Source organism: Carcharodon carcharias, chromosome 3, assembly GCF_017639515.1.
Source record: "Carcharodon carcharias isolate sCarCar2 chromosome 3, sCarCar2.pri, whole genome shotgun sequence".
Taxonomy (NCBI): domain Eukaryota; kingdom Metazoa; phylum Chordata; class Chondrichthyes; order Lamniformes; family Lamnidae; genus Carcharodon; species Carcharodon carcharias.
Window position 1 is genome coordinate 103,252,092 of NC_054469.1, and position 13,366 is coordinate 103,265,457.

General features: G+C 43.6%; 1 protein-coding gene across 5 annotated transcripts in view; it reads right to left on the reverse strand.

Annotated features, from left to right (window-relative positions):
• Positions 1-13,366, reverse strand: part of tex10 (testis expressed 10) — a 159,509-nt gene that overhangs the window by 122,615 nt on the left and 23,528 nt on the right. For all 5 annotated transcript variants that reach the window (XM_041184795.1, XM_041184794.1, XM_041184791.1 and 2 more), the window contains one exon: positions 442-683. In XM_041184795.1, coding sequence (XP_041040729.1) covers positions 442-683 — 242 coding nt within the window. The remainder of the gene's footprint in view (positions 1-441; positions 684-13,366) is intronic.

Consider the following 13,366-nt stretch of genomic DNA (forward strand, 5'->3'; position numbering starts at 1 on the left):
ATGTTGCCAATACCGGTCTATGTTTGCACATGAAGGATGGTCACCTGGGCAAGGTAACCCAATGTCCATATGGGAGACAAGGAAACTGAAGAATAATTTAAAAAACACTTCCCCTTTCTTAATATTTCTCCTCAGATATATTTTGAATGCTTAAAAATGCTTCTGATAATATATTCATGCAGAAAATCTCTGAATAAATTATAATAACTTCAAGTATCAAACTAGCAACAAATAAACATATAGGACCTCATTATTTTTGAAACTGTAATAAAAGTAAATAAAAGTTCTAAAAGTTCTCAGGGACCAAACTTGGTTTATGGATGATGTGCCTATGCCAGTGTGTCACCTGTCCCTAATTCACAAGCATTCATTGCAAGATTTTATCAACTCTATTAACTGCTGAATTTTGCACCAGCCATCCTGTTTACTATTTCATCTCACCTCTGTTGCACTGTACAAGTACAAGTCTCCACACCAACATCAGCATCCCATTCAGTTGCTGAGAGGTCAACTTCCTGCCATCTGACAAGCTTTCTGTGACAAATTTTCGAATTTGCTCTAACCAGTCAGTATCCAGATGGACAGTTAAAGCATTGGTAAGTGACACCATGACCTGACACAAAGCAAGATTCAATGCAAGAGGATGGTCTGCACTGTTCATGAATGCTGCTGCTTGTTTGTCCCTGAAAATAAATGATGAAAATATAACATGACTTTCTCCTGATACATACTTAACAATGTAGAACTAGACAAAAATAAAAAGATAAACTAAAATTTATTTACACATCTTCCAGCTGTCAAATTAATTGTTTTGAAGAAAACCCACTCATATTTATCAGTTGGTGCTAATCTTTTGATAGCAAACTAATCGTCAATTACTATCAAAAGTTGTCATACTTAAATTCAATTTAAAAAAGGGTGGTCTTAAAAATGACATTTTAAAAACAGAAAAGTTTACTGAAAGAATCATTGATCATAGTTCATTATACTGCATGGTTTTGCCAGGAATAGGGTTATGCATGTAATGATGTACTCCCTAGGTTGATGCAATTGGGTAAACTTCATCCTTGTAGAAACAGTGCACTTTTCTTTTTTTTCATGTATTATGAAAATCTAGGCGGTATAATCGCAATAGAAATTATGACTACTCCTCAAATAGAAAATAGCATTCTATGAGTACAGTTCTTATCCACATTGAGTTTGCAGGTGACACAAAAATAGGTGGGAAGGTAAGTGGTGAGGATGACAAATGGAGTCTACAGAGGGATGAGACTGGTTACATGTGTGGGCAAAAACTTGGCAAATGGAATATAATGTGGGAAAATGTGAGGTTATGAACTTCGGGAGGAAGAATAGAGGAGCTGAATGTTATTTAAATGGAGAAAGACTGCAGAAGGCAGTCCTCGTGCATGAATCCCAAAAAGCTAACGTACACATTCAACAGGTAACAGGGAAGGCAAATAGAATAAAAAACAAAAACCGAATTACCTGGAAAAACTCAGCAGGTCTGGCAGCATCGGCGAAGAAGAAAAGAGTTGACGTTTCGAGTCCTCATGACCCTTGGACAGAACTTGAGTGAGTGCAAGAAAGGGGTGAAATATAAGCTGGTTTAAGGTGTGTGTGTGTGTGTGTGTGTGTGGGGGGGGGGGGGGGGGGAGCGAGAGAGAGAGAGAGAGAAGTGGAGGGGGTTGGTGTGGTTGTAGGGACAAACAAGCAGTGATAAAAGCAGATCATCAAAAGATGTCAACAACAATAGAACAAAAGAACACAGGTATTAAAGTTGGTGATATTATCTAAACGAATGTGCTAATTAAGAATGGATAGTAGGGCACTCAAGGTATAGCTCTAGTGGGGGTGGGGAGAGCATAAAAGATTTTAAGATATTTAAAAATAATGGAAATAGGTGGGAAAAGAAAAATCTATATAATTTATTGGAAAGAAAGGAAGGGGGAAACAGAAAGGGGGTGGGGATGGGGGAGGGAGCTCAAGACCTAAAGTTGTTGAATTCAATATTCAGTCCAGAAGGCTGTAAAGTGCCTAGTCGGAAGATGAGGTGTCGTTCCTCCAGTTTGCGTTGGGCTTCACTGGAACAATGCAGCAAGCCAAGGACAGACATGTGGGCAAGAGAGCAGGGTGGAGTGTTAAAATGGCAAGCGACAGGGAGGTTTGGGTCATTCTTGCGGACAGACCGCAGGTGTTCTGCAAAGCGGTCGCCCAGTTTACGTTTGGTCTCTCCAATGTAGAGGAGACCACATTGGGAGCAACGAATGCAGTAGACTAAGTTGGGGGAAATGCAAGTGAAACGCTGCTTCACTTGAAAGGAGTGTTTGGGTCCTTGGACGGTGAGGAGAGAGGAAGTGAAGGGGCAGGTGTTGCATCTTTTGCGTGGGCATGGGGTGGTGCCATAGCAGGGGGTTGAGGAGTAGGGGGTGATGGAGGAGTGGACCAGGGTGTCCCGGAGGGAGCGATCCCTACGGAATGCCGATAGGGGGGGTGAAGGGAAGATGTGTTTGGTGGTGGCATCATGCTGGAGTTGGCGGAGGATGATCCTTTGAATGTGGAGGCTGGTGGGGTGATAAGTGAGGACAAGGGGGACCCTATCATGTTTCTGGGAGGGAGAAGGCGTGAGGGCGGATGCGCGGGAGATGGGCCGGACACAGTTGAGGGCCCTGTCAACGACCGTGGGTGGAAATCCTCGGTTAAGGAAGAAGGAGGACATGTCAGAGGAACTGTTTTTGAAGGTAGCATCATCGGAACAGATGCGACGGAGGCGAAGGAACTGAGAGAATGGGATGGAGTCCTTACAGGAAGCGGGGTGTGAGGAGCTGTAGTCGAGGTAGCTGTGGGAGTCGGTGGGTTTGTAATGGATATTGGTGTCCATTACAAACCCACCGACTCCCACAGCTACCTCGACTACAGCTCCTCACACCCCGCTTCCTGTAAGGACTCCATCCCATTCTCTCAGTTCCTTCGCCTCCGTCGCATCTGTTCCGATGATGCTACCTTCAAAAACAGTTCCTCTGACATGTCTTCCTTCTTTCTTAACAGAGGTTTTCCACCCACGGTCGTTGACAGGGCCCTCAACCGTGTCCGGCCCATCTCCCGCGCATCCGCCCTCACGCCTTCTCCTCCCTCCCAGAAACATGATAGGGTCCCCCTTGTCCTCACTTATCACCCCACCAGCCTCTGCATTCAAAGGATCATCCTCCGCCATTTCCGCCAACTCCAGCGTGATGCCACCACCAAACACATCTTCCCTTCACCCCCCCCTATCGGCATTCCGTAGGGATCGCTCCCTCCGGGACACCCTGGTCCACTCCTCCATCACCCCCTACTCCTCAACCCCCTCCTATGGCACCACCCCATGCCCACGCAAAAGATGCAACACCTGCCCCTTCACTTCCTCTCTCCTCACCACCCAAGGGCCCAAACACTCCTTTCAAATGAAGCAGCGTTTCACTTGCATTTCCCCCAACTTAGTCTACTGCATTCGTTGCTCCCAAAGCGGTCTCCTCTACATTGGAGAGACCAAACGTAAACTGGGCGACCGCTTTGCAGAACACCTGCGGTCTGTCCGCAAGAATGACCCAAACCTCCCTGTCGCTTGCCATTTTAACACTCCACCCTGCTCTCTTGCCCACATGTCTGTCCTTGGCTTGCTGCATTGTTCCAGTGAAGCCCAACGCAAACTGGAGGAACAACACCTCATCTTCCGACTAGGCAATTTACAGCCTTCCGGACTGAATACTGAATTCAACAACTTTAGGTCTTGAGCTCCCTCCCCCATCCCCACCCCCTTTCTGTTTCCCCCTTCCTTTTTTCCCAATAAATTATATAGATTTTTCTTTTCCCACCTATTTCCATTATTTTTAAATATTTTAAAATCTTTTATGCTCTCCCCACCCCTAGAGCTATACCTTGAGTGCCCTACCATCCATTCTTAATTAGCACATTCGTTTAGATAATTTCACCAACTTTAACACCTATGTGTTCTTTTGTTCTATTGTTGTTGACATCTTTTGATGATCTGCTTCTATCACTGCTTGTTTGTCCCTACAACCACACCAACCCCTTCCACTTCTCTCTCTCTCTCCCTCTCTCCCCCCACCCCCCGCCACACACCTTAAACCAGCTTATATTTCAACTCTTTCTTGGACTCACTCAAGTTCTGTCGAAGGGTCATGAGGACTCAAAACATCAACTCTTTTCTTCTCCGTCGATGCTGCCAGATCTGCTGAGTTTTTCCAGGTAATTCTGTTTTTGTTTTGGATTTCCAGCATCCGCAGTTTTTTTGTTTTTAAGGCAAATAGAATGCTGGCCTTTACTTCAAAGGGAGCGGAGTATAAAAATAGGGAAGTCTTGCTAAAATTATTCAAGCCACTAATTAGACAACACCTAGAATATTGTGAAAAGTTTTGGTCCCCATATCTAAGGAAAGATATACTGGCATTGGAGGCAGTCCTGAGAAGGTTCACTGGGTTGATCCCGGGGTGGAGGGATTTTTTTTTGAGGAGAGGTTGAGTAGGTTGGGGTTGTACTCATTTGAGTTTAGAAGAATGAGAGGTGGCCTTATTGAAACGTATAAGATTCTTAGGGGGCTTGACAGGGTAGATGCTGAGGGGTTGTTTCCCCTTGTGGGAGAGTCTAGGACCAGACGGCATAATCTCAGAGAAAGGGGGTGCCCATTTAAAACAGAGAGGAGAAGGAATTTCTTCTCAGAGAGTAGTCAATCTGTGGAATTCTTTTTCACAGAGGGCAGTAGAGGCTAGGTCATAAAGTATATTCAAGGTTGAGATACACAGATTTTTAATCAGTAAGGGAATCAAGAGTTATGGGGAAAAGGCAGGAAAGTGGAGTTGTGGATTATCAGGTCAGCCATGATCTCACTGAGTGGCAGAGTCTCATGGGCCGAATGGCCTACTTTTGCTACTACGTCTTAGGTCAAGGTGAATGCCAGGATTACAGATTTTTTTTTTTTTAAAACTCATTCATTAGATGTGAGCAATCACCTGGGAAGGCCAGCATTTATTGTCCATCCCTAATTGTCCTCGAGGCGGTGGTGGTAAGCTGCCTTCTTGAACTACTGCAGTTTATCTCGTGTTGGGCCACATGCTGTGCTTTACAGAAGGAAGTTCCAGGTTCTTGACCCAGTGAAAGTGAAGGGAGTTATTGCCCCAAGTTAGGATTGTGTGGCTTGGTGGGGAATTTGCAGGTGGTCGTGTTCCCAATCGTCTGTTGCCCTTCTTTTAGATGGCACACAGCGCATGTTTGGAAGGTGCTGTCAAAGAAAACTTGGCAAGTTGCTGCAGTCTTTCTTGTATATGATTCACACTGCTGTTACTGTGCACCGGATGTGGAGGAAGTGAATTTGTAAGATGTTGGGGTGCCAATCGAGCCACTTGATCCTGGATGGTGTCAAGCTCTTAAATGTTGTTGGGGCTGCACTCATGCAGGCAAGTGGAAAGGATTCCATCATACTCTCGACTTGTACCTTGTAGATGGTGGGCAGGCTTCGGGGAGTCAGGTGAGTTACTTGCCTCAGAATTCCTGTCCTCTGAACTGCTCTTGTAGCACAATATTTATATGACTAGTCCAGTTCAGTTTCTGCTATGGTAATGCCATTGAATGTCATCGGGAGATGGTTAGGTTCTCTCTTGTTGGGGATGGTTGTTGCCTGGCACATTGTGTGGAGTGAATGTTACTTGCCACTTAGGAGCCCAAGTGCGAACAGTGTCCAGGTCTTGCTGCTTCAGTACCTGAGGAGTCACTAACGGTACTGAGCATTGTGCAATCATCATCATTAAACATTCCCACTTCTGACCTACGGTAAAGGAACAGTCATTGCTCAAATAGCTGAAAATGGCTGGGTTGAGGGCTGTACTGAGGAATTACTGCAGCAATTTCCTGGGACCGAGATGGTTGGTCTCCAATAACCTATACCAATCTTCCTCTGTACTAAGTACGACTAAGCAATGGTGAGTTCAATTTCAATTTTGCTAAAGCTCCATGATGCCATTTTCAGTCAAATGCTACCTTAATGTCAAGGGCAATTGCTCTTGCATTACCTCTTGAATTTAACTCTGTTACTGCCTTTGTCCAAACATGGACAACAAAGTCTGGAGCGAGTGGCCCTGGCAGAACCCAAATTAGGTATCAGTGAGCAGATTGTTGCTTTTTAAGTGCCACTTGGCAGCACAGTTGACAACACCTTCCATTAACTTGACGATTGACAGTAGATTTGAGGTGTAATCGGTCATATTGGAGTTTTCCTACATTTTGTGGACAGAACGTACTTTGGCAATTTTCCACATTAAAATCGATAAATGCCAGGGTTGTAGCTGTATTAGGACTGCTTGACGAGGGGTGTGGGTAGTTCTGGAGCATGTCTTCAATACTACTACCAAGATATTGTCAGGGCAAATAGACTTTTCTGTATCCATTGTCTTCAGCTGTTCCCTCATATCACATAGAGTGAATCAAATTGTCTGAAGACTGCCATCTGTGATGCTGGGGAACCCAAGAGGCCCAGATGGATCATCCACTCAGCACTTCTAGCTGAAGACAGTTGGAAATCCTTCAGCCTTTGCTTTTGTACTGACACGCTAGGCTGTCCCATCATTGAAGATGGGGATATTTGTGGACCTTCCTCCTCCAGTTACTTTTCAAATTGCCCTCCGCCATTCACGACTGGATGCAGCAGAACTGAAAAGCTTCGATCCAATTCGTAGGTTGTGGGATCCCTTCAGTCTATCTATTTCATGCTGTCTCCACTTTCGGCATACATGTAGTCCTGTGTTTTACCTTCCCCAAGCTAGCACTTCATTTCCATGTGTGCCTAGTAATTTTCCTGGCATGCTGTCTTCTGCATTCCTTATTGAACCAGGGTTAGTCCTCTGGCTTGATGATAGTGGTAGTGTGATGGATATGCCAGGCCATAAAGTTAGCAATTGAGGTTGAATACAATTCTGCTGATGGCCCACAGTGTCTCATGGATACCCACTGTAAAGTTGCTAGGTCTGTTCTGAATCTCTCTCATTTAGAACAGTGGTAGTGCCACCAACACAATGGACAGTATCTTTCACTGTGAAGATGGGTCTTCACCTCCACAAGGACTGTGCAGTGCTCACTCCTATTAATACTGTCATGGACAGTTCGATTTGCAACAGGTAGATTCATGAGGCCAAGGTCAAGTAGATCTTTGTCTCTTATTGGTTCCATCAACATCCTGACTGTCGTGACTTGTGCCCCAGAACTAGCCGCTCCCCTAGCCAAGCTCTTAGCATGGAGGTATGGGCCACACAACACAATGGAGCATGTTCTCAGCATGAAGATAGAACTTTGTCCCTACAAGGACTGTGTTGTGGTCATTCCTACCTATACCATCATGGACAGTTGCATCTGCGACAGGCAGATTGGGGAGGACAAGGTCAAATAACTTTCTGCCCTCGTTGGTTCTCTCACCACCTGCTGCAGTCCCAGGCTGACAGATACGTCCTTCAAGACTCAGCCAGCTTGGTCAGTAGTGGTGCCATCCAGCCACTCTTGGTGATGGGCTTTGAAGTTCCCCAACTAGAGTATAACCTGCACTCTTGCTACCCTCAACACTTCTTCCAAGTGGTGTTCAACATGGAGAAATACTGATTCAGCAGCTAAGCAAGGGTTGTAGTTGAACATCAGCATGATGTTTCCTTGCTGATGGTTGACCTAATGCCATAAAACGTCTTGGTGTCTGGATTCAACGTTGAAGACTCCCAGGGCAACTTCCGCCCAACTGTACACCACTGTGCCGTCACCTCTGGTAAGTCTGTCCTGCCAGGGCTTAGGAAGAAGTCTGGGAAATTGGCTGCAAAGGTATGATTCACGGAGTATGACTGTGTCAGACAGTTGCTTGACTAGTCTATGGGACAACTCCCCCAATTTTGGCACAAGTCCCCAGAAGTTGATAAAGAAGGCTGTACAGGGTCAACTGTGCATGGTGTGCTGTTGTCAATTACCATGCCTAGGTCAATGCAGTATGGTCCACCCAGTTTTATTCGATTTTGACTTTCCTGTAGTGGTTTGGTACAACAGAGTGCTTGCGAAGCCATTTCAGAGGGCAGTTGAGAGTTGATCACGGTTTTGGGACTGATGCCAGGCTGGGCAAGGATGGCTAAGCTGCTTCCCTAATTTGAACCAAATGGGTTTTTCTAACAATCCGTAGTTTCTTGGTCACTATTACTGAGACTAGCTTTTAATTCCAGATTTTATTAAATTTAAATTCCACCAGCTGCTATATCTTGGAGCATTAATCAGGGCCTCTGGATAACTAATCCAGCCACTGCTCATGATGTCAACTTTGTTGCAAAAACGGTTTTATGACCTTGTGGCATGGCACTTTTAATCAGAGAAGTAACTTATTCTTAAAGTCCAAATCAAGATAAACAAGGTGAATTGAAACACTAACTGCATTTCTGGAACTCTGTACAGTATGGTAGAATGCAAGCCCTCTTCCAGGCAGTTTTAAAAGACTCTCATGTGAAATGAGGGTGGACTTCTTGCTCAATTCCTGGTGCATAATAATCCATAATATGAAACCACTGTTGACACTCGGGCTATTTACACATCATTATCGATCATAAGAAAATCTATCTAAGCCAACGTGCCTTAACACTTTACAACATCTTGTTTCTAAAATGGCACCAACTCAAAGTAATCCCACAAATGTTGTTGCAAAGCCCAAAATGTTTTTCCATAGTCAATATTTGCACAACCAAGATTAATAACCATATTTATGAGATGACTTCACATCCCTACAATTGTTGTATTGTAATACCAGTTAAAACATCTAAAACAAATGATTCATCAAAAATTGGGTACCATTCCGAAATTGCAATGAAAAATGGAACCGTCATGCTGAAGTAGTCAAACGTGTTCATCAGAAGCTGGGAATGAACACATACACATTTTTGGAGCAAAACAAAGGCAGTGTCACCCTGCATCAAACTGATGTTATACCTGACTTGAAGGAACTCGATGCTAAGATTGAGACCCATAAGTGGATTTGGGACTCCATTCGCACCATCTTATTTGATGCTGATGAACAATAAAATCTTGTATCATAGTGACCAAATGCGGCATCAAGGAGCCATAGCAAAACGAGAGTCAACAGAAATCAGGGGGAAAATTCTCCACTGGTTGGAATCATACCTAGCACAAAAGAAGAGGTAAATCATTTCTGTTCCAGGACATCACTGCAGGAGTTCCTCAGGGTAGTGTCCTAGGCCCAACCATCTTCAGCTGCTTCATCAATGACTCTCCTTCCATTATGAAGTCACAAATGGGGATGTTCGCTGATGACTGCACAATGTTCAGCATCATTTGTGACTCCTCAGACAGTGAAGCAGTCCATGTTCAAATACAGCAAGACCTGGACAATATCCAGGCTTGGGCTGACAAGTGGCAAGTAAAATTTGCACCACACAGTTGCCAGGTAATGGCCATCTCCAACAAGAGATGATATGGCAAATGCAATGTTGGCATTTATTTCGAGAGGACTAGAATATAAAAGCAGGGATGTGCTGCTGAGGCTTTATAAGGCTCTGGTCAGACCACATTTAGAATATTGTGAGCAATTTTGGACCCCGTATCTCAGGAAGGATGTGCTGGCCCTGGAGAGGGTCCAGAGGAGGTTCAAGAGAATGATCCAAGGAATGAAAGGCTTAACATATGAGGAATGTTTGAGGACTCTGGGTCTATCATCGATGGAGTTTAGAAGGATGAGGGGGGGATCTGATTGAAACTTAAATACTGAAAGGCCTGGATAGAATGGACGTGGGGAAGATGTTTCCATTAGTAGGAGAGACTCAGACCCGAGGGCACAGCCTCAGAGTAAAGGGAAGACCTTTTAGAACAGAGATGAGGAGAAACTTCTTTAGCCACAGAGTGGTGAATCTATGGAATTCATTGCCACAGAAGGCTGTGGAGGCCAGGTCATTGAGTGTATTTAAGACCAAGATAGATAGGTTCTTGATTGGTAAGGGGATCAAAGGTTACAGGGAGAAGGCAGGAGAATGGGGTTCAGCCATGATTGAATGGCAGAGCAGACTCGATGGGTCGAATGGCCTAATTTCTGCTCTTATGTCTTATGGTCTTATAAGAGAGAATCTAATCATCGCCCCAAGACATTCAATGGCATTATCGTTACTGAATCCCACACTATCAACATCCTGGGAGGTTACCACTGACCAGAAACAGAACTGGATTATAAATACTGTAGCTACAAGAGCAAGTCAGAGGTTAGGAATCCTGTGGTGAGCAACTCACCTCCTGACACCCCAAAGTCTGTCCACCATCTCTAAGGCAAAATCAGAACTGTAATGGAATACTTTCCACTTGACTGGATGAGTGCAGCTCCAACAACACTCACGAAGCTTGACACCATCAAAAACAAAGCAGCCCGCTCAATTGGCACCCCATCCACAAACATTCACTCCCTCCACCACCGAAATACTGTGGCAGCAGTGTACACCATCCACAAGATGCACTGCAGGAACTCATCAAGACTCTTTAGACAGCACCTTCCAAACTCACGATGTCTACCATCTAGATGGACAAGGGCAGCAGATACTTGGGAACACCACCACCTGGATGTTTCCCTTCAAGCCACACACCAACCTGGAACCATACCGCCGTTCCTTCATTGTTGCTGGATCAAAATCCTGGAACTCCCTCCCTAACAGCACTGTGGGTGTACCTGCATCACATGGACTGCAGCAGTTCAAGGAGGCAGCTCACCACCACCTTCTCTAGCTCCATTACAGATGGGCAATAAATGCTGGCCAATTCAGCAATGCTCACATCTTATGAATAAAGGGAAAAAAACAAGTAAAAACATGTTTGATCCTTCTTCCTCTCTCATGTAAACTTTTTTCCTTCTGCTACTGAAGTATTACTTTTCTGTGCTATAGTAATGTGAAAGACAATGCATGGGAAAAAGAAGTATTTTCAATCCTTAGTACTCAAATTAGTGCTTTTTTTCAGAATTTCCATATGCAGGGGTTTCTCAAAATTTAGATTGTTACTTTCAATGCTCCTTTCAACTGTTTGACTCAGTTACAAAATATTACCACTGAGCCTATTAACACTTGAATCCCAAGAAGTTAACCAGAAGCTAGAACTGAATTAAAAATATGATGTGCAATATGAATTCATATAGCTACTGCAGAATTTTTTTTTTTAAATTTAGCTCTCTATGCACACTACAAAACTGCTCTGATGGCATCAACTGTTTGTACATTCTCAAATATCAGCATCCAGAACTTGCCTCGCTGTTGATCAGCAGACACTGGATTGGGAAAAAAAGTCAGTACTGGCTGTACAATGCTTTTTACTCAAGGCAGGTCTGTATGTCCTGAAAATTTAGATACAAGTTCCTTGCTGGAAATTACAAAAGTGCAAAGAGAGTTCAGGGATTCTTTTAAAAACTATGAACCGTAACTTCCAGCAGAGTGGCAACTGAGTCAGATTGCCTCTCTGCTTGTAATTACTTACCTTGAAATCTAGCTGCTCCAATCACACCCGACCTTCTGACACAGGCCAGGAAAGATCTGTGGAGCACAGCTGGTTCCCAAGGCCTACAGTCGAGGGCAGCTCAATCAAAGGTAAGCTACGCCCCTTTACACGGCACTAGCTGTCGAAAATCAGGTGAGTTTAAGGTCCAACTACTTTGACAAGCCAGGGAGAAGGTAAGTGCATAAGCAAAGTGGGTAGGTCAGGCCGAGGTAGGTCAGTGCTATAGTTACCCAGAAGCTAGAAGTGGTTTTAATTCTAAATAACTTCTGCGAGACAATTGGAGCCATTTGATGTTTGCGATTTATAACTGCATTTTCGGATGGTTCCCAATACAAGGCAATTGCCCAAAGAAGTCTGAACTTCCCAGACAATTACTATGCAATCCTTACCTTGGAACTTCCAACAGGTGGGGTTCTCCAGTACATCTTTGGGGTACATTCCCACCTTGATACACTGCCCTGGAGCTCGTAAGTTATAGCACTATTTCTCAGAGTTGCATTCAAACTCCATGTCAGGTTGTATTTGTCATACGAGGGTATGAAGTTTCAAAAATTAAATCTTTCTGAATGTTGAGATTTTTGAATTGTCACTGAAAGTAAGCTGTATTGATTGTTGAGTATCACAAAAACTCAAAGTTGCTGGTTTAAATGCAAATTTTCTTAAAAATGAGTGATTTAATATCTGCTTTCAATTTTGTAAAATAGGCAAAAAAAAATGGGTACTTGTAGATTTACTCTTAAATTCTCTGCAAGCACTGCACACCATATTGAAACCAAGGTCAAATCAGGCATTATCTGAATGATCTGTTTGTCTTTTTTAAATTATACTGCTAGCATATTCAAAACACTCCAAGGTGATAGCTGCATGTTATATACTTAGCTGGAATATACTATAGTTTAGTGACACGTATAAATTTAAATCAAAAGAATATTAGAATGTTCCACAGATTAATGTCTGCTTCTAAGATTAGTTACCTATAAACTTCAAAATTAGCCGTTTCAAGATTTTTGGCTTTCCAATAAGTTAACACCAAGTCTTTTGTTGAAATGAAGTGTGTACAGTTTTCCTTTTTAGAACGTTAGTGACTCATACTTAAATGGAGCAGGATATACCTGACACTCAATTCATTTCTAGTTATTCTCAATCAGGCAGTGACATGGGAACTCAACTGGTGCACATTTTTCTTTATTTCATTATTATCTCTGGTGGAACCTCTTGGAATCATGGGTTAACTGGTTCAGTGGTAGCTATGTCAGAAGATTGTGGGTGCAAGCCCACTACAGAACATCAGGATAATGTATGCTGATACATCAGCACCAAAAACAAGCATCAACATAATGTTTATTTCCCACACTTGTCAGAATAGTAGCTGGCTGGCGAGAGGACGAGAGAGCGAGAGAGACAGAGACAGATAATGAGTGAGCTGCACTATCCCCCAGGGATCAGTTTTGAAGTCTCTGCTCTTTTGGACATATATTAATGACTTGGACTTGGGTCTCAAGGCATAATTTCAAAGCCTGCAGATGACGTGAAACTTGGAGGAGGAGACGACTTGATAAGTGTTCAAAATCAAGAATAGTTTTCATAAAGAGAAACTATTTCCCATAGCATAAGGGTCAGTGACCAAAGGGCACAGATTTATGGCAATTTGCTGGAGTATGAGTTGTTTTTTTTTAAAAACGCAGCAAGTTGTGGTGATCTGGAATGCATTGTCTGAAAGGTTGGTAGGAGCAGATTTGCTAATAGTCTCAAAAGGGAATTAGATAGATACTTGAAGGGAAAAAGTACAGGGCAAAAATATGGGGAAGGCAGCAGC